Here is an 18801-nt window from a genome sequence, read left to right as displayed (position 1 = left end):
TTCACCGGTTTCAGCTAACCGTTTATCGCAACATTTCTGGGACTTTTCAGAGGATCACGAGTGGCACATAATGATAAGATATAGCGTATATAACAGACAATAGTATAACAATGTATAAGGAATGTTCCAAAATGTGTCTGTTCAAGTATTGCACGAGACTGAACCATGAAATGAACTGTTTTAGGTCTAAACTCTGGCTTAAATTGATTCAAAACGGGACGACACAATCTCTTTACGAGTACGAAACAAGAACAAAGAACAAAACTGTGGTGCAAATAGACTTTCTCTTTAGCAAATATTTGAACCGTAGAGGAATCCGCGTGCCACAGTTTGAGAAACACTACACTGGACGTCTCTCTCAGGTCGTTGTAATTACACTCTATATTCCTCTCCAAAACCAACATCATCCAAACAAACATTGCTATGACAACAGTACTCATTTCCTCGTCACTCTGAAAACCATGGACATTATAAAGCACTCTGAGGACAACAACAGCTGGCTAACCGCTAACCGTTACTCACAGCTAATGCTAAATTTCATCAAAAATGTCAAATAGAAAATAAACAACCAATTACATTTTAAAGTTAAGACTCTCACATTGTTTTTATGTTTGTTATTATAATGATATGCCTCACCAGTAGAGTTAGCATTAGCATTGAGACACAAACAAGTCCCTTTATGAACACAAGTATTCACCTGTTTTGTAAAGTCTTTAACGTGTTGGCTGATCGTACAGTATTTATTCATTTTAGACTGACTCAGCAAAAACCCCAGATAGTACTTCCTGTTTAATTCTGACGCTAGCACTGAGCTAACACAGAAGTTGAGCCAGATTTTCTCTAGTTTTGCAAAAGAAACGACAATATATTCCCTTCTTTCCTGTTGGAAGGTCTCAAAGTCCTCCAAACTGGGACATGTCTTGAATAAAACTGGGACAAATAAATGGTTTTGGACACATCTGCCCGGACACGGGACACAGGCCTCAACACTGGGACTGTCCCGGGTAAAAGGGGACATGTGGTCACCCTAAGCATGGCATTAAACGTATTATTCCATGGATTCAGTCAGAGATGTTCTTCCTGGTGAAAGTGGCGCTGGAGGACGTGGACGTTACCTTCTCTGAGCGACTTGTCCACGTTGTGAGACACCACCACTCGTCTGCTCTGGCTCGAGTCTGGAACCGGCACCACAAAACGCCCCTGGAAAACAGAACAAACTCATGATGATCACGACAAAGAGAAGGTTTATACTCGAACTGACGCAAGGTATAAACGCCAACGGATAAGAAAAGACGTGGACTGGAGACAAGTTTGTGGAGACGATCCCAAACAATGATGAGGCTTGACGTTTGTGGATCAGAAGTTTGAGATTTCTTGACAAAAACGTGGTGATTTAGGCCCCTGTGCTGCGTCTGAAATAATGATGAGAACAGGAAGAGCCCGGGATAAAAGAGAAAACCCAATTAAAGGAGAGATGGAGTTTTGTCAAAGCCTGTGGCAAACGTCAAGATAAATGACATGTGTGAACAACCAGGACGCAGAGGACGCAGAGGACACAGAGGACGCAGAGGACACAGAGGACACAGAGGACGCAGAGGACACAGAGAAAACAGAGGACGCAGAGAAAACAGAGGACACAGAGGACGCAGAGAAAACAGAGGACACAGAGGACGCAGAGAAAACAGAGGACGCAGAGAAAACAGAGGACACAGAGGACGCAGAGAAAACAGAGGACACAGAGGACGCAGAGAAAACAGAGGACGCAGAGAAAAAAAGAGGACGCAGAGAAAACAGAGGACACAGAGAAAACAGAGGACGCAGAGAAAACAGAGGACGCAGAGAAAAAAAGAGGACGCAGAGAAAACAGAGGATGCAGAGAAAACAGAGGACGCAGAGAAAAAAAGAGGATGCAGAGGACGCAGAGGACGCAGAGGACACAGAGGACGCAGAGGACACAGAGGACACAGAGGACGCAGAGGACACAGAGGACGCAGAGGACACAGAGAAAACAGAGGACGCAGAGAAAACAGAGGACACAGAGGACGCAGAGAAAACAGAGGACACAGAGGACGCAGAGAAAACAGAGGACGCAGAGAAAAAAAGAGGACGCAGAGAAAACAGAGGACACAGAGAAAACAGAGGACGCAGAGAAAACAGAGGACGCAGAGAAAAAAAGAGGACGCAGAGAAAACAGAGGACGCAGAGAAAAAAAGAGGACGCAGAGAAAACAGAGGATGCAGAGAAAACAGAGGACGCAGAGAAAAAAAGAGGATGCAGAGGACACAGAGGACGCAGAGGACACAGAGGACGCAGAGGACACAGAGGACACAGAGGACGCAGAGGACACAGAGGACGCAGAGGACACAGAGAAAACAGAGGACGCAGAGAAAACAGAGGACACAGAGGACGCAGAGAAAACAGAGGACACAGAGGACGCAGAGAAAACAGAGGACACAGAGAAAACAGAGGACACAGAGGACGCAGAGAAAACAGAGGACACAGAGGACGCAGAGAAAACAGAGGACGCAGAGAAAAAAAGAGGACGCAGAGAAAACAGAGGACACAGAGAAAACAGAGGACGCAGAGAAAACAGAGGACACAGAGGACGCAGAGAAAACAGAGGACGCAGAGAAAAAAAGAGGACGCAGAGAAAACAGAGGACACAGAGAAAACAGAGGACGCAGAGAAAACAGAGGACGCAGAGAAAAAAAGAGGACGCAGAGAAAACAGAGGACGCAGAGAAAACAGAGGACGCAGAGAAAAAAAGAGGATGCAGAGGACGCAGAGGACGCAGAGGACACAGAGGACGCAGAGGACACAGAGGACACAGAGGACGCAGAGGACACAGAGGACGCAGAGGACACAGAGAAAACAGAGGACGCAGAGAAAACAGAGGACACAGAGGACGCAGAGAAAACAGAGGACACAGAGGACGCAGAGAAAACAGAGGACGCAGAGAAAAAAAGAGGACGCAGAGAAAACAGAGGACACAGAGAAAACAGAGGACGCAGAGAAAACAGAGGACGCAGAGAAAAAAAGAGGACGCAGAGAAAACAGAGGACGCAGAGAAAAAAAGAGGACGCAGAGAAAACAGAGGATGCAGAGAAAACAGAGGACGCAGAGAAAAAAAGAGGATGCAGAGGACACAGAGGACGCAGAGGACACAGAGGACGCAGAGGACACAGAGGACACAGAGGACGCAGAGGACACAGAGGACGCAGAGGACACAGAGAAAACAGAGGACGCAGAGAAAACAGAGGACACAGAGGACGCAGAGAAAACAGAGGACACAGAGGACGCAGAGAAAACAGAGGACACAGAGAAAACAGAGGACACAGAGGACGCAGAGAAAACAGAGGACACAGAGGACGCAGAGAAAACAGAGGACGCAGAGAAAAAAAGAGGACGCAGAGAAAACAGAGGACACAGAGAAAACAGAGGACGCAGAGAAAACAGAGGACACAGAGGACGCAGAGAAAACAGAGGACGCAGAGAAAAAAAGAGGACGCAGAGAAAACAGAGGACACAGAGAAAACAGAGGACGCAGAGAAAACAGAGGACGCAGAGAAAAAAAGAGGACGCAGAGAAAACAGAGGACGCAGAGAAAACAGAGGACGCAGAGAAAAAAAGAGGATGCAGAGGACGCAGAGGACGCAGAGAAAACAGAGGACGCAGAGAAAAAAAGAGGATGCAGAGGACGCAGAGGACGCAGAGAAAACAGAGGACGCAGAGAAAACAGAGGACGCAGAGAAAACAGAGGACGCAGAGAAAAAAAGACGCAGAGAAAACAGAGGACGCAGAGAAAACAGAGGACGCAGAGAAAACAGAGGACACAGAGGACGCAGAGAAAACAGAGGACGCAGAGAAAAAAGACGCAGAGAAAACAGAGGACGCAGAGAAAAAAAGAGGATGCAGAGGACGCAGAGAAAACAGAGGACGCAGAGAAAACAGAGGACGCAGAGAAAAAAAGACGCAGAGAAAACAGAGGACGCAGAGAAAACAGAGGACGCAGAGAAAACAGAGGACACAGAGGACGCAGAGAAAACAGAGGACGCAGAGAAAAAAGACGCAGAGAAAACAGAGGACGCAGAGAAAAAAAGAGGATGCAGAGGACGCAGAGAAAACAGAGGACGCAGAGAAAAAAAGACGCAGAGAAAACAGAGGACGCAGAGAAAACAGAGGACGCAGAGAAAAAAAGAGGATGCAGAGGACGCAGAGAAAACAGAGGACGCAGAGAAAAAAAGACGCAGAGAAAACAGAGGACGCAGAGAAAACAGAGGACGCAGAGAAAACAGAGGACACAGAGGACGCAGAGGACAGAGGAAACAGAGGACGCAGAGGAAGCAGAGGACAGAGAGGACGCAGAGAAAACAGAGGACACAGAGGACGCAGAGGACACAGAGGACGCAGAGGAAGCAGAGGACAGAGAGGACGCAGAGAAAACAGAGGACACAGAGGACGCAGAGGACACAGAGGACGCAGAGGACACAGAGGACGCAGAGGAAGCAGAGGACAGAGAGGACGCAGAGAAAACAGAGGACACAGAGGACGCAGAGGACACAGAGGAAGCAGAGGAAACAGAGGACAGAGAGGAAACAGATGACACAGAGGACACATAGGAAACGGAGGACACAGAAGAAAGAGAAAGTCGCCCGTTTTAGCTCATGGCAGGAAGTCCTTAGAAAAAGAAATAACTCAGGGCCCAAAACAGAACCCTGCGGAACACCCACAATCAATTATCCAATTATGGATGGGTGGATGGATGAATGGGTGGATGGGTGGAGGGATGGATGAATGGATGGATGGGTGGCGGGATGAATGGGTGGATGGGTGGAGGGATGGATGGATTGTAGGATGGATTGTAGGATGGATGGATGGAGGGATGGATGGATGGATGGGTGGGTGGAGGGATGAATGGGTGGATGGGTGGAGGGATGGAAGGATTGTAGGATGGATGGATGGATGGGTGGAGGGATGGATGAATGGATGGATGGGTGGAGGGATGAATGGGTGGATGGGTGGAGGGATGGATGGATTGTAGGATGGATTGTAGGATGGATTGTAGGATGGATGGATGGATGGGTGGAGGGATGGATGAATGGATGGATGGGTGGAGGGATGAATGGGTGGATGGGTGGAGGGATGGATGGGTGGAGGGATGGAGGGATGGGTGGAGGGATGGATGGGTGGAGGGATGGAGGGATTGTAGGATGGGTGGAGGATGAATGGATGGAGGGATGAAACCTGGCAAAACAATGCGTGACTGAGTGTGCCACGTCTCCCTGGTGTGGATCTAAACGTCTAAATGTGTCTTCATCTATTATCCATGATCAGTGAGAGCGAGAGATGGAGAGAGGAGGAAAGGAGAGGCAGAACAAGAAAGATGAATCACGTCTAACGAGCGACTCAAGCAGAAGGATGGAGAGAGAGAGACAAAAGAGAGGGATGTGTGTTTCTGTCTGAGACGGAGACGCGAGGAACGAGGAGCTGAAGCGTAATATTGAGATGACGTTATGCCATGAATGCCACAAACCTAAAGCCAGATCATTCCTAAACGCAGTGTTATTAAAAGAGCTGCGATTCATAAATGATTGAACAGAATGGAACACTCGTCAGCTTAACCCTGTAATGAGTCGTTGCATTTGACCCGCTACAGCTCAAATAATATGTTTCTACCACAAAAATAACACTTCCTCATCAGAGTAAAAGAAAATGTACACGCAATAAATACTGTTCCCCAAAAATCATTGTTACATCGTTTACTGAACAAAGTTGATGAAGTAAGTGCATTTTCTATTTATATTTAGGGGGAATCGTCTGTTGACTTTTCAGGAATATGTGGCAGTTTTAATTATTGTTATTATTTATCATTTTTAAGTTTTGGAATGCTTTTGTCCACAATTTACACACTATTAGTGGGAGGAGCCTCTTGTACATGCTTTAGTGGGAGGAGCCTCTTGTACATGCTTTAGTGGGAGGAGCCTCTTGTACATGCATTTAGTGGGAGGAGCCTCATGTACATGCTTTAGTGGGAGGAGCCTCTTGTACATGCTTTAGTGGGAGGAGCCTCTTGTACATGCATTTAGCGGGAGGAGCCTCATGTACACGCTTTAGCGGGAGGAGCCTCTTGTACACGCTTTAGCGGGAGGAGCCTCTTGTACACGCTTTAGCGGGAGGAGCCTCTTGTACACGCTTTAGCGGGAGGAGCCTCTTGTACACGCTTTAGCGGGAGGAGCCTCTTGTACACGCTTTAGCGGGAGGAGCCTCTTGTACACGCTTTAGCGGGAGGAGCCTCTTGTACACGCTTTAGCGGGAGGAGCCTCTTGTACACGCTTTAGCGGGAAGAGCCTCTTGTACACGCTTTAGCGGGAGGAGCCTCTTGTACACGCTTTAGCGGGAGGAGCCTCTTGTACACGCTTTAGCGGGAGGAGCCTCTTGTACACGCTTTAGCGGGAGGAGCCTCTTGTACATGCTTTAGCGGGAGGAGCCTCTTGTACACGCTTTAGCGGGAGGAGCCTCTTGACCACGCTTTAGCGGGAGGAGCCTCTTGTACACGCTTTAGCGGGAGGAGCCTCTTGTACATGCTTTAGCGGGAGGAGCCTCTTGTACACGCTTTAGCGGGAGGAGCCTCTTGACCACGCTTTAGCGGGAGGAGCCTCTTGTACATGCATTTAGTGGGAGGAGCCTCTTGTACATGCATTTAGTGGGAGGAGCCTCTTGTACATGCTTTAGTGGGAGGAGCCTCTTGTACATGCTTTAGCGGGAGGAGCCTCTTTTACACGCTTTAGCGGGAGGAGCCTCTTGTACATGCTTTAGTGGGAGGAGCCTCTTGTACATGCTTTAGTGGGAGGAGCCTCTTGTACATACTTTAGTGGGAGGAGCCTCTTGTACATGCTTTAGTGGGAGGAGCCTCTTGTACATGCTTTAGTGGGAGGAGCCTCTTGTACATGCTTTAGTGGGAGGAGCCTCTTGTACATGCATTTAGTGGGAGGAGCCTCTTGTACATGCTTTAGTGGGAGGAGCCTCTTGTACATGCTTTAGTGGGAGGAGCCTCTTGTACATGCATTTAGTGGGAGGAGCCTCATGTACAAACTTTAGCGGGAGGAGCCTCGTCTACATGTTTTAGTAGGAGGAGCCTCTTGTATACGCTTTAGTGGGAGGAGCCTCTTGAACATGTTTTTGAACCAAAAGCTTGCGCACGTGTGGGTTCCTCACCATGAGTTTGCTGAAGAAGTCGTGCCGCACACAGGACTGGCGGGCGTGGCGGCTGAAGCGGCTGGCGGTCAGCGGGCCTTTGCGGGTCAGCAGCACGAAGCTCCCGGCGAGGAAGCAGAACAGCGCGAAGGACACGTAGACGAAGAGTTTGAGGAAGAAGGAGGTGAGGGTCAGTCCTCCCCACAGCAGCTGGACGGCCACGGCGACGCCCACACTGAGCACGAAGGCCGGGACCAGGCGGAACGGAGCGCCCAGGGAGGAGGTGGCGGAGCTAGGGGGCGCGCGGCCCGGCAGCTGCTCTCCTCCGGGTGGCGCTGTGGGCACAAGGGGCAACGGCTTTAAGCTGGTCGTACAACAGCTTTGTACGATTTTATCATTTGGACTTTTTTATTTGGGGTCTTTTTATCTGACATACACATAAATGATAGTTTCACACCAAGCGAGACGGTCTTTGTGGACAAAAGTCAACAGAATATGTAGAAAACGACATCACACCAGGGACAAAGTTCATGCATAATTTAGACCAGGGGTGTCCAAACTTTTTTCTCTAAGGGCCACACGGGACCCCACAGGTCTGCTCTCCCGTAGGGTTCTGCTCTCCCGTAGGGGGGTCTGTTCTCCCGTAGGGGGGTCTGCTCTCCCGTAGGGTCTGCTCTCCCGTGGGGTCTGCTCTCCCGTGGGGTCTGCTCACCCGTAGGGGGGTCTGCTCTCGGGTCTGCTCTCCCGTAGGGGGGTCTGCTCACCCGTGGGGTCTGCTCACCCGTAGGGTGGGTCTGATCCCCTGTAAGGTCTGCTCTCCAGTAGGATCGGCTCTCCCGTAGGGTCTGCTCTCCCACGGGGTCTGCTCACCTGCAGAGTCTGCCCTCCCGTGGGGTCTGCTCACCTGTACCCGTGGGGGTCTGCTCTCCCGTGGGGTCTGCTCACCTGTACCCGTGGGGTCTGCCCTCCCGTGGGGTCTGGTCACCTGTACCCGTGGGGTCTGGTCACCTGTACCCGTGGGGTCTGCTCTCCCGTGGGGTCTGCTCACCTGTACCCATGGGGTCTGCTCACCTGTACCCGTGGGGTCTGCTCACCTGTACCCGTGGGGTCTGCTCACCTGTGGCTGTGACGGTGGCTGGGGGCGTGTGCATGCTGCGTCCCCACCATCCATAAATGTCCCCCGGCTCAGTGAGGCTGAAGTGCCCGGGATCAGCAGCAGCTCCCCGGCCGCAGACAGAGGCATTCCCGCTCGCACATCGCACCGCACCGAAGCGCTATGTCTGCCCCGCTCCTCGCATCGACTCGCCCCGGAGCTGCGGTCCTCCACGGCGGGGCGCTTCACGGGAAACACACCGGAGATCGAGTCATTCACGGAACATTATCGGTAATGACGGTTCAAGCGCGTAAAAGTGATGGACACGGAGACTCCAGCCGTCACCGCGGAGACGCCGTAGCTGCACGATTCGTAACGCGTTCTACTTCTTTGACATTTCTGAACAAATCGAAACCGTGTCAAGTTTCTGCGCTTTTTATGGCGACTTGATCTAAAGAGTTAAAGCGTGACCTCTGGGGGCGTGGCATCCGGGAAACGCGGACTTTGTGGCACAAAATCAACACAGAAAAGTGTATATTACCATTTGAACCAATACAAATTAGTAATATGTAAATTAAAAAACGTTGTAGACCATATAGTTCGATTTACACACAAAAATATAGCAAAATATATACATCTATAGCTAAACTTAGAGCGTATAAATCGATTATTTCAAGGCATTTAACCGTGAATAGTAGACCACGCATGCGCAGAGCTCTCCTTCGGGGGCGACACGGATCGGGCAGTGACCTGTAGCTTAGCGACTGTTGCTAACCAACTAGTCGGAGCAGGAAGCTAAGGAAGAATCCAAACATACATAATTGTTGGTCAAATAAATACAACAAAAATATAAAATAATCAGCTAAAGCCGCGCGCGGACTTGAAGGACAGAAAGAGTTATATATTAGCTGTGTCTGAGCAAACTGCTAGCTTCAATGCTGTTAAGCACTCCGGGCTAACCGCACTTGCTTTACCTTTTCTCCAAAGATGTCGCCGGCGCTCAAACTACATCCTCCGTCTTGTCTTTACCGGGGCCGTGATGTCCGTGTTGTTGTCGCCGCCGCGCGCGTCTCGCACCGATCCGCGCGTGAGGAGGAGAAACGACAGGTACGACAACAACAAGACCCGGCTGTGTTGTGTTTCCCCCCCCCGCGCGCTCCCCCCTCCAGCTGACCCGCCGAGAGAGCGCGTGATACGGTAGACAGCGCGGTCCGAAGGGGCGGGGACGCGGAGCGAGCAGCCGCAGGGGAGAAGCACCGCTCGGCCGGACGGAGCCGCGTGATGGAAACGAGCGCATGCGCAGGGTCACGCTCGTCTGACGCCTTTTTCTTTACCACAACCGCAAATCTGCTTGATATGTTTTTACCACAGAATTTACCCCACGAATCAATTTATGCTACGATATATCAACGGCATTTTTTGCAAAAAAAAAATACCCAGAAACAATTTGTCACCTTTTTTGGAATTGCACTATTATTAAAACCTTTTGGAAAGACTGTTTACAAATACGTCGGTGTAATCCCTCATTCGTCCAGGCGTGTTCCATAGTAGAAAAAGCTTCAGTTGTAGTCATCTGGACTCAGTTTGCAAAAATAGACGTTTCGACTCTCATCCAAGAGTCATTGTCAATAACAGAATTTAGGTCGAGAACTCCGATATTAATACTGTTCTGTGGTAAGACAGGAAAGGACCAAACTGACACCTGAACACATATGTAAACTGTTGGACATCTGTCTGAACACCACTTACTTTCAATTCCGGGGACAATTTTACAGACAGATTCATGGCTGTGCCATGGGCTCGCCCGTCTCTCCCATAGTGGCCAACCTGTACATGGAGCACTTTGAGAAGAAGGCACTGTCCTCATTCTCAGGCATAGCTCCAAAACTGTGGCTCCGCTATGTCGATGATACTTTTGTAACAATCAAGGAACAAGAGCTGGAAACCTTCTCTGATCACATCAATGCTGTGGACCCACATATCAGGTTTACAAGAGAAGACGCTAAGGAGAATCGCTTGGCCTTTCTTGATTGTTCCACGATCAGAGGAGAGGACGGGAAACTCCAAATAGAAGTATATAGGAAACCTACACACACGGACCAGTATCTGCTCTTTGGTTCCAACCACCCACTACAGCACAAGCTGGGGGTGATCAGAACCTTACAACACAGAGCTCAAGGTGTGCCCACCAGCTCAGAGGGCAAGAAGAAAGAGGAAAAACATGTCCGAAATGCCCTCTCAGCCTGTGGTTACCCCGCTTGGGCCCTCAACAGAGTGAAGAGAACCAAGAATTAGGACAAAAGGGAAACTGAACAGAGAAGGAAGGGTGTTTCTATCCCTTATGTGTCTGGCCTGTCGGAAAAACTGCAGAGAATTTTTAGACAACACGAAGTCCCTGTTTATTTTAAACCAGGAAACACTTTAAGACAAAAACTGGTTCACCCAAAGGACAAGTTGCCGACTCAAAAACAGAGCAATGTAGTTTATTCGATCCAATGCAGTGAAGAAAGTTGTAAAGAACGTTACATAGGTGAGACGAAACAGCCTCTACACAAGAGGCTCTATCAGCACAGAAGAAATACAAGTTCAGGACCTCAGAGTGCCGTGCATCTCCATCTTGAAGCCTCTAATCACTCGTTTGAAGACGGTGAGGTGAAGGTTTTAAGCAGGAGAAAAGATGGTTTGAAAGAGGAGTTAAGGAAGCTATTTTTGTTAAAAAAGAAAGACCTTCTTTAAACAGAAATGGAGGGCTTAGGTTTCATCTTCCTGTTATCTATAATGGGATTCTGAACCCCTGGAAAGGTAGAGGACCAGGACCAGGACATTTAGATGCTAATCAGGTACTCAGGGTGGTTGAGCCAGGGTCTCACAAAGACAAAGAGGATTCTAATAGCCCATTAAGATTCTGAATAGGCTCGGTAGATACAAGGGGGGAGTTTCTGTTGAAACAAACAACTCTTTCTACTTCAGGAAGGCTCCTCCCAATGGGCGGGTCTTACCACAGAACAGTATTAATATCGGAGTTCTCGACCTAAATTCTGTTATTGACAATGACTCTTGGATGAGAGTCGAAACGTCTATCGAGTCCAGATGACTACAACTGAAGCTTTTTCTACTATGTTTACAAATACGTCACATTGAACCCAACTTTAGATTTCAATTTGAACTTATAATTTTTTGTTTTCATGACACAAAAGTGGACTGTAGTTAGAAAATCGCAATTCATTTAATTCTTATATTTGACAAATTCGTTCATAAAAGTACATTTTCATCGTCAGTATCCCTTTTTTCCACAAACAAATCTCACCATTTCCAAAAGTTTAAACCTAAAAGCCATTTTCTACTCATGAAAACTGTCATTAAATGTTTTTGATGTATTAAATGTAGCTGTAATTGTAATATGCTCCCCTGGCAGTCCTTTAACTGTTTGTTATCTGTCATAAATGTTTTATTATAAAGAATTTTGACAATTAAAAAAAAGCTTTACGTTCTTACGGTCGCCTCTAAGACTATGAGAACAAAATCATATTTAAAAACAACACGTATTTGTGCTTATTTGATTAGAGATGTTCTTTGTAAGCAGTGTTTACCGTGTAATGTTCCTTTTCATGAATTAATCTGATATAATAGTATAAATGTTGTTTATTGCCTATGTTTAATCCAGAGCTGCTGCGATTAACGGAATAATTGTGGCTAATCGACAAAAAAAAAACTCTTATTTTATTTATTTTTTACTTTGATGATGGTAATGGTTAAATGGAATATAGTGCAAAAAGAACAACAGCGCGATAGAATGTTTAGGCTATGGAAATCTCTTACTCTTAAGTTTCTTTTTCTTTTCGGTGCAAATCTGAGTTCCTCTTTTTTAGTCTCTCCCTCTCATCACTTCCTCTTAACGATCGTCTGTGGAGAAGTCAGAGTTACTGAGCAGGAAGCCGTAGACACGAGGCTGATCGTTGCATTGAGCATTGTGTTTTTAAATGTGAGAAAACACATTATTTTTGTCTCATTAATTGTGTTTTACTGCCACTTCTGGACCAAAAGCAACAGTGAAAAGGTCGTTTTTTACTCTTTGTGCAAAATGTTAAGCAATTCATATGCGAAATAACACTTAAAGAGCAGAGCTTAATTAAACTACTTCATTAAACTTTTAGACATATTTTAATGGAATTTGAATGTTGTTTAAGATTTTAATTCATTGCATTCCTTTTGTGCCCTTTTGCCCATCCCTCTCCTGTGTTCTTGTAAACCGGCCTCTTGATTGTGGTCTCCCTTAGGGGCGTGGTCTCGCCCGCACAGCGTTGGTGTCGTGGGCGGCGTCCGTCCGGAAGTCGCCGGGCCGGAGCTCCATGACGGTGGCTTTGAGGGAGTACCACCAGCCCCTCCAGGGGAACCACACCACGCCGTCGTCCGACCAGGCGCTGTAGTGTCCTCCGGGGTAGTACCGCCCGTTCAGGTGCGCAGAGTGACACCTGGTGGAGGAAATGTGCACGAGCGCGTGAGTGACACCTGGTGGAGGAAATGTACACGAGCGCGTGACGGAGGACAAATGCAATGGTGATCAAAGATATAAGGTCACTGTTTAAGAAATACCGTATTTTCCAGACAATAATTCGCAGCTTTTTTTCATAGTTTTGGCCGGGGTGCGACTTATACTTATATTTAGGCCCGAGCGCCACAAGCTGGCGAGAGGCCTATTAATTTCGTAAGGCCGAGCGCGAAGCGCTGGCCCACTTCCAAACACTCACTAACGCACTCCTTCACTCACACACGCCCCGTGCATACTAATTAGTAGTAGGAAAATGGAACTTTACCGTTGTAAACGGGCGAAGCCCGTGCAAAAGTACGCACTAAAAGAGCACTTTAAATTGGGATGATCCCCATATAAAGCACTCATTTGCGCTAAGTAGCTCACGAATACGTTCCCCATCTCTTGCATGTTCTGTGCATATAAGCATGTAATGCAAAAATTGAACATTATTACTGTATAGAGGGCCAAAAACAGAGCGCTTTCCGAATGTATAGTTCATGATATTTGAAAAATGGGAAACCTTGTTTTCGCATCGGAATATTATTCTTTCTTTTCTTCTTCTTCTTCTTCTTCTTCTTCTTCTTCTTCTTCTTCTTCTTCTTCTTCTTCTTCTTCTTCTTCTTCTTCTTCTTCTTCTTCTTCTTCTTCTTCTTCTTCTTCTTCTTCTTCTTCTTCTTCTTCTTCTTCTTCTTCTTCTTCTTCTTCTTCTTCTTCTTCTTCTTCTTCTTCTTCTTCTTCTTCTTCTTCTTCTTCTTCTTCTTCTTCTTCTTCTTCTTCTTCTTCTTCTTCTTCTTCTTCTTCTTCTTCTTCTTCTTCTTCTTCTTCTTCTTCTTCTTCTTCTTCTTCTTCTTCTTCTTCTTCTTCTTCTTCTTCTTCTTCTTCTTCTTCTTCTTCTTCTCGGGACCAACCCCCCTATTTTTCACCCAGTGAACATTGACGAAAAGTCACAAAAATGTTCACACCTCTAAAAATCGTGCCTCTCTACATTCTGGCTATTTCCTTTTTCTAAAATTAAAAAAATTGGCGCGTCAGCGCCCCCAAATGTACCAAAGATGCATTGAGAGATGGGAAATGACCCAAAAAAAATCTGATCGTAGAATCATGAAATTTGGCGCAGAGGTAGATGGTGACAAGAGAAGTAAAAAATATTATTACGGCAACGCCGTCCGCCCAACCAAATGTCGGCCATATTGCTTCAAAAATGGCTAAACATGACTTCGGAGTTTTTCCAAACGTCGTACTTTTACGAACTCCTCCCAGGGCGGTGGCCCTAAAAAGCTGAAATTTGGTGAAAATGCTACTGAGGAGTGGGACATCAAAAGTTATTCAAATGACATTGATACCTGTCACGGTCTCTGTGCGGCGAAGCCGTAAACTGTAGCAAGAATTTCAGAAATCTCCCAAATTTAACATTTCTGCCGATGCCCAGATAAAGTCCGAATTGCGTCAAATTAGAATCAGTTGTTAAACTCTTTGCCCTAAACCTACTTGAAGTGAAATAAATTAATTTGGAGCCACAGCACCCCCTACAGATTTTATATGGAGGTTAAATATTTAGTTTTGCGAAATTATATGAAATTTGACACAAAACTCAATTTTAGCCCCATCAAAAAAGTCAATGAGACCCATGTCATAATTGTTATGGCTTTGCTGTAACGATGACCGAAACCTTCCATGTTATTCCAATGGGGAAATCGCCAGAACATGTTTACACTTTAGACTTTCACAAACTCCTCCCAGGGCGTTAGACATATTAACCTGAAATTTGGTGAGACTCATCTTCAGGACCATCAAAAGTTATCCACATTTTTATTCTAAGAGTCACGGTGTCTGTGCGGCAAAGCCGCACATTTTGCCAAGAATTCAAAATAAAATTGCTTTTTGATGGTAAAACAAAGGGGAGAAGATGTGACAGCGTCACAGATTCAGCAGTAGGCGTAATAAAAGGACAATTGGGGCGTGGCGGCGGCGGCGTGGCGAGGGCCGATCATTGCCGCTTGCGGCTATATTTATACTTATTTATATTTGCGGAGCGACTTATATGTGATATTATGTGTTATTTTCACACTTGCAATAGCATTTCATACTCCAGTGCGACTTATATATGTTTTTTTCTTCTCTATTATGCATTTTTTGGCTGGTGCAACTTAAAGTCCGTAACATACGGTAATGACACTTTAACAGTTTGAGCTGCAGCATTCATACCCTCCCGAGCCCTGATTGGTCCTCCCCAAACCCAGGAGTTGACTGACACTTGCCCCGCCCTCACACAAATCAAATCGCACATTTGAAGACACATTTTAATGAGGGAGAACCCATGTTGTTATTGTTGTTGTTGTTGTGTTACTTTTAATGGCGGTCGACAGCCGACTGAAAAGGTGCATTTACCGCCACCTAGTGGAGTTGTACGTCTTATGTAAGTAAGTATGTATTTTATAAGTATGTGTATGTAGTATGTGTTTTATACCGTAAAAAAGAAAAGAAAAAAACTAGGAGAGACAGAGAAAAGCGATGGTTTGAAAGAGAGACACAACCTCCCCTCAGTCTACAACAGCCTCATAAGACCGTGGCAGACGAGGACGGGGCGGGTTTCAGTTATAACTCCTCCCCTTTGGGCAGGGCCAATCGGAGGTCAGGAGAGTGTAAATGTGATCTTACTTGTTGAACCACCATCCTCCCTGGTCCTCGCGGGCGCAGCTCCCGTCGTAGTTGTCGTTGTCCCGGTCAAAGGTGCTGAAGTTCGCTCCCTGGTGACTGGCCCAGGACACCACGCCCACCTCGAAGTTCCCCGAGAGGGCGTCGCCGGCGGTGCCAACGTGAGCACCAAACGAGAGCCGGTACTGCTCCTAACACGGGTCAGGAGGTCAGATGGTCAGGAGGTCAGGAGCAGGTTTAGGTTCAGACTGAGGAGATGTGATTGATTCAGATCTAGACTAGAACTAAATCCATTCAAACCAGGATTAAACTTGGACTTAATTGGAGCCACTAGATCTAAATGCAAGATTAAACCGGAGCTAAATCAAGGTTTGATTTAAAGTAATGCAATTAGACTTAACGTTGAAAAGCTAGCTTGATAGCGCTGCTTGTGTTGGCGCAGTTTTCCTTTATCTTAGAAAAGTGTTTGGCTTTGGTCTTCCTAAAATACTGTTGATAAAATTAACATTTTTTGTCAGAGGGAATTCAGCAGATTCAATGTAAGAAACAATGTGTACGGACAGAAAGGACTATTTCACCAAAGGACCGGCTGGTGTACCTCAAGGGTCAATGCTTGGCCCCCTTTTATTCTTATTTATATATTAACTATATACATACAACTTGTGTAAAAGTTCACTTTCAAATGTACGCTGTAATTTACATGTAGGGTAGAAGTATAAACCCTAATGTTACCATGGTGTCAGGAAATGAATGGCTTAAGTATTTTTAAGAGAAGAATTACAATTATAATGGAATTCAAGTGCCTTGATGTGACAGTTGACAAGTTTGTAATAAGACAGAGATTGTATATTCTTGTTAGACTCGGGATTTGCCTTTTTGTTGTGTCAATTGTGATCATTAAACATGTAAGTGGATCATGTTGTTCTGCACCTGCTCATGTGCCACTCTGAAGTCCTTGTACTCGGCGTAGCGCTGGTTTCCATCAAAGTCTTCCAGGTTTATCCTCAGAGAATAGTTCCCTTCAACAACCAAAAGCATCAGAATATTAACATTTCAAACTCTTGATACATTTAATACATACAAACGACAGTATGTGATGTTCACCTTGTGTCGTCAGGTGATGCAGGTTGTCATTTCCCAGCCAAAATTCTCCTCTTTCTGATTCAAAATCTCCAAAACCGTTCTTGTATTCCTCCCAAGACCTGAACAACATGACTTTTAATGTATTTAAGGCGAGACTCCACAGTCATTATTTTGGTGTTTTCCCCGTTAAGCTTCTAATTCTAAACCCGATCTAGTCAAGGTATTGTTGGCGTGCTCGTTTATGAAAGAAAAAGGCAAGAATCAAAACAGTTAAAATGAATCAAGTGTTTAATCCCTGTCAGTACAATTCTAATACAGATAACAGAGCGCTTACCTTTCTATCCCTAACGAATGTGTCGGTGACTTACATTCCGGACTGCACCCTCTCCCTGCGCGCTCAAACAATGTATACATTTCGATATGGGGCGTCATATGTAGGTTGACGCCTTCTCTCAATATTCTTCCATTCGCCGTTCTATTGCAGAGAGATGTCCTTGGGTCTGCAGCGTTCTCCTTATCTAGGAATGTGGTCTATGTGAGGCCAGTTTCAGCACAACTTAGAATGACTAAAATGAATATAATCTAAAGTTAATATATTTGGTATTCCCTTCAGTATCAAATGTCAGCATTTTTTTTAAAGAGAAATAGAAAAGGAGCAGAGGATGCAGAGGACCTGTTGTACCTGTTGAAGCGCTGCGCCCTCTGGTGGACTGTACCTGTTGAAGCGCTGCGCCCTCTGGTGGGCTGTACCTGTTGAAGCGCTGCGCCCTCTGGTGGACTGTACCTGTTGAAGCGCTGCGCCCTCTGGTGGGCTGTACCTGTTGAAGCGATGCGCCCTCTGGTGGACTGTACCTGTTGAAGCGCTGCGCCCTCTGGTGGACTGTACCTGTTGAAGCGCTGCGCCCTCTGGTGGACTGTACCTGTTGAAGCGCTGCGCCCTCTGGTGGACTGTACCTGTTGAAGCGCTGCGCCCTCTGGTGGACTGTACCTGTTGAAGCGCTGCGCCCTCTGGTGGACTGTACCTGTTGAAGCGCTGCGCCCTCTGGTGGACTGTACCTGTTGAAGCGCTGCGCCCTCTGGTGGACTGTACCTGTTGAAGCGCTGCGCCCTCTGGTGGACTGTACCTGTTGAAGCGCTGCGCCCTCTGGTGGGCTGTACCTGTTGAAGCGATGCGCCCTCTGGTGGACTGTACCTGTTGAAGCGCTGCGCCCTCTGGTGGACTGTACCTGTTGAAGCGCTGCGCCCTCTGGTGGACTGTACCTGTTGAAGCGCTGCGCCCTCTGGTGGACTGTACCTGTTGAAGCGCTGCGCCCTCTGGTGGACTGTACCTGTTGAAGCGCTGCGCCCTCTGGTGGACTGTACCTGTTGAAGCGCTGCGCCCTCTGGTGGGCTGTACCTGTTGAAGCGCTGCGCCCTCTGGTGGACTGTACCTGTTGAAGCGCTGCGCCCTCTGGTGGGCTGTACCTGTTGAAGCGCTGCGCCCTCTGGTGGACTGTACCTGTTGAAGCGCTGCGCCCTCTGGTGGGCTGTACCTGTTGAAGCGATGCGCCCTCTGGTGGACTGTACCTGTTGAAGCGCTGCGCCCTCTGGTGGACTGTACCTGTTGAAGCGCTGCGCCCTCTGGTGGACTGTACCTGTTGAAGCGCTGCGCCCTCTGGTGGACTGTACCTGTTGAAGCGCTGCGCCCTCTGGTGGACTGTACCTGTTGAAGCGCTGCGCCCTCTGGTGGACTGTACCTGTTGAAGCGCTGCGCCCTCTGGTGGACTGTACCTGTTGAAGCGCTGCGCCCTCTGGTGGACTGTACCTGTTGAAGCGCTGCGACCCGTCCGTGCGTCTCTGGAGGACGGTCCAGCCTCCTCCGCCGCTCATGTCGCAGTAAACTCTCACTGGAGACAGACTCGACTCAGGGCGGATCCTGTAGAAGCCACTGGACCTGAAGCCGGTGCTGAACACCTCAGCACAGTCTACGAAACAGAATGAAACGGAATGAAACGGAATGTACCGGAATGAAACTGATCCTCACTTAACGTCCACGTGACACATTAAACTGCACTTTTCAGTAAAACAAAGAAAATAAGATTAAATTTCATATTTTGCTTGTTTTTTTCCAATTTGGCAGTTTTAGTGACGTTTAAAATGTCACTTCCTGGTTTGACATGTCCAGCAAATATAACACAGAGGTAATTCTACAATTGTTACTTAGCAACCAGATTGTATACAAGGGTTAGTCCATTTTTAAAAATAG

The 18801-nt window shown here is 47.1% G+C and overlaps 2 protein-coding genes across 2 annotated transcripts in view; both read right to left on the bottom strand.

The window, feature by feature from the left end:
• Nucleotides 1–9400, bottom strand: part of snx25 (sorting nexin 25) — a 44328-nt gene extending 34928 nt beyond the window's left edge. Inside the window, exons 1-4 of the mRNA XM_072440048.1 lie at nucleotides 9262–9400; nucleotides 8312–8530; nucleotides 7216–7529; nucleotides 1116–1200 (exon numbers count right to left, since the gene is read on the bottom strand). Of these exons, the coding sequence (XP_072296149.1) occupies nucleotides 1116–1200; nucleotides 7216–7529; nucleotides 8312–8345 (433 nt within the window). The 5' untranslated portion in view covers nucleotides 8346–8530; nucleotides 9262–9400. The remainder of the gene's footprint in view (nucleotides 1–1115; nucleotides 1201–7215; nucleotides 7530–8311; nucleotides 8531–9261) is intronic.
• Nucleotides 9401–12458: 3058 nt separating this feature from the next.
• LOC140346504 (fibrinogen-like protein 1) overlaps nucleotides 12459–18801 on the bottom strand; it is a 7196-nt gene continuing 853 nt past the window's right edge. Inside the window, exons 2-6 of the mRNA XM_072432607.1 lie at nucleotides 18361–18568; nucleotides 16578–16675; nucleotides 16404–16492; nucleotides 15477–15664; nucleotides 12459–12759 (exon numbers count right to left, since the gene is read on the bottom strand). Of these exons, the coding sequence (XP_072288708.1) occupies nucleotides 12561–12759; nucleotides 15477–15664; nucleotides 16404–16492; nucleotides 16578–16675; nucleotides 18361–18568 (782 nt within the window). The 3' untranslated portion in view covers nucleotides 12459–12560. The remainder of the gene's footprint in view (nucleotides 12760–15476; nucleotides 15665–16403; nucleotides 16493–16577; nucleotides 16676–18360; nucleotides 18569–18801) is intronic.

The sequence above is a fragment of the Eucyclogobius newberryi genome, unplaced genomic scaffold (genome assembly GCF_026437365.1).
Source record: "Eucyclogobius newberryi isolate DKJ021-1_F unplaced genomic scaffold, fEucNew1.0.hap1 SCAF_11, whole genome shotgun sequence".
NCBI classification, from domain to species: domain Eukaryota; kingdom Metazoa; phylum Chordata; class Actinopteri; order Gobiiformes; family Gobiidae; genus Eucyclogobius; species Eucyclogobius newberryi.
This window is presented reverse-complemented; position numbering and strand designations above follow the sequence as displayed.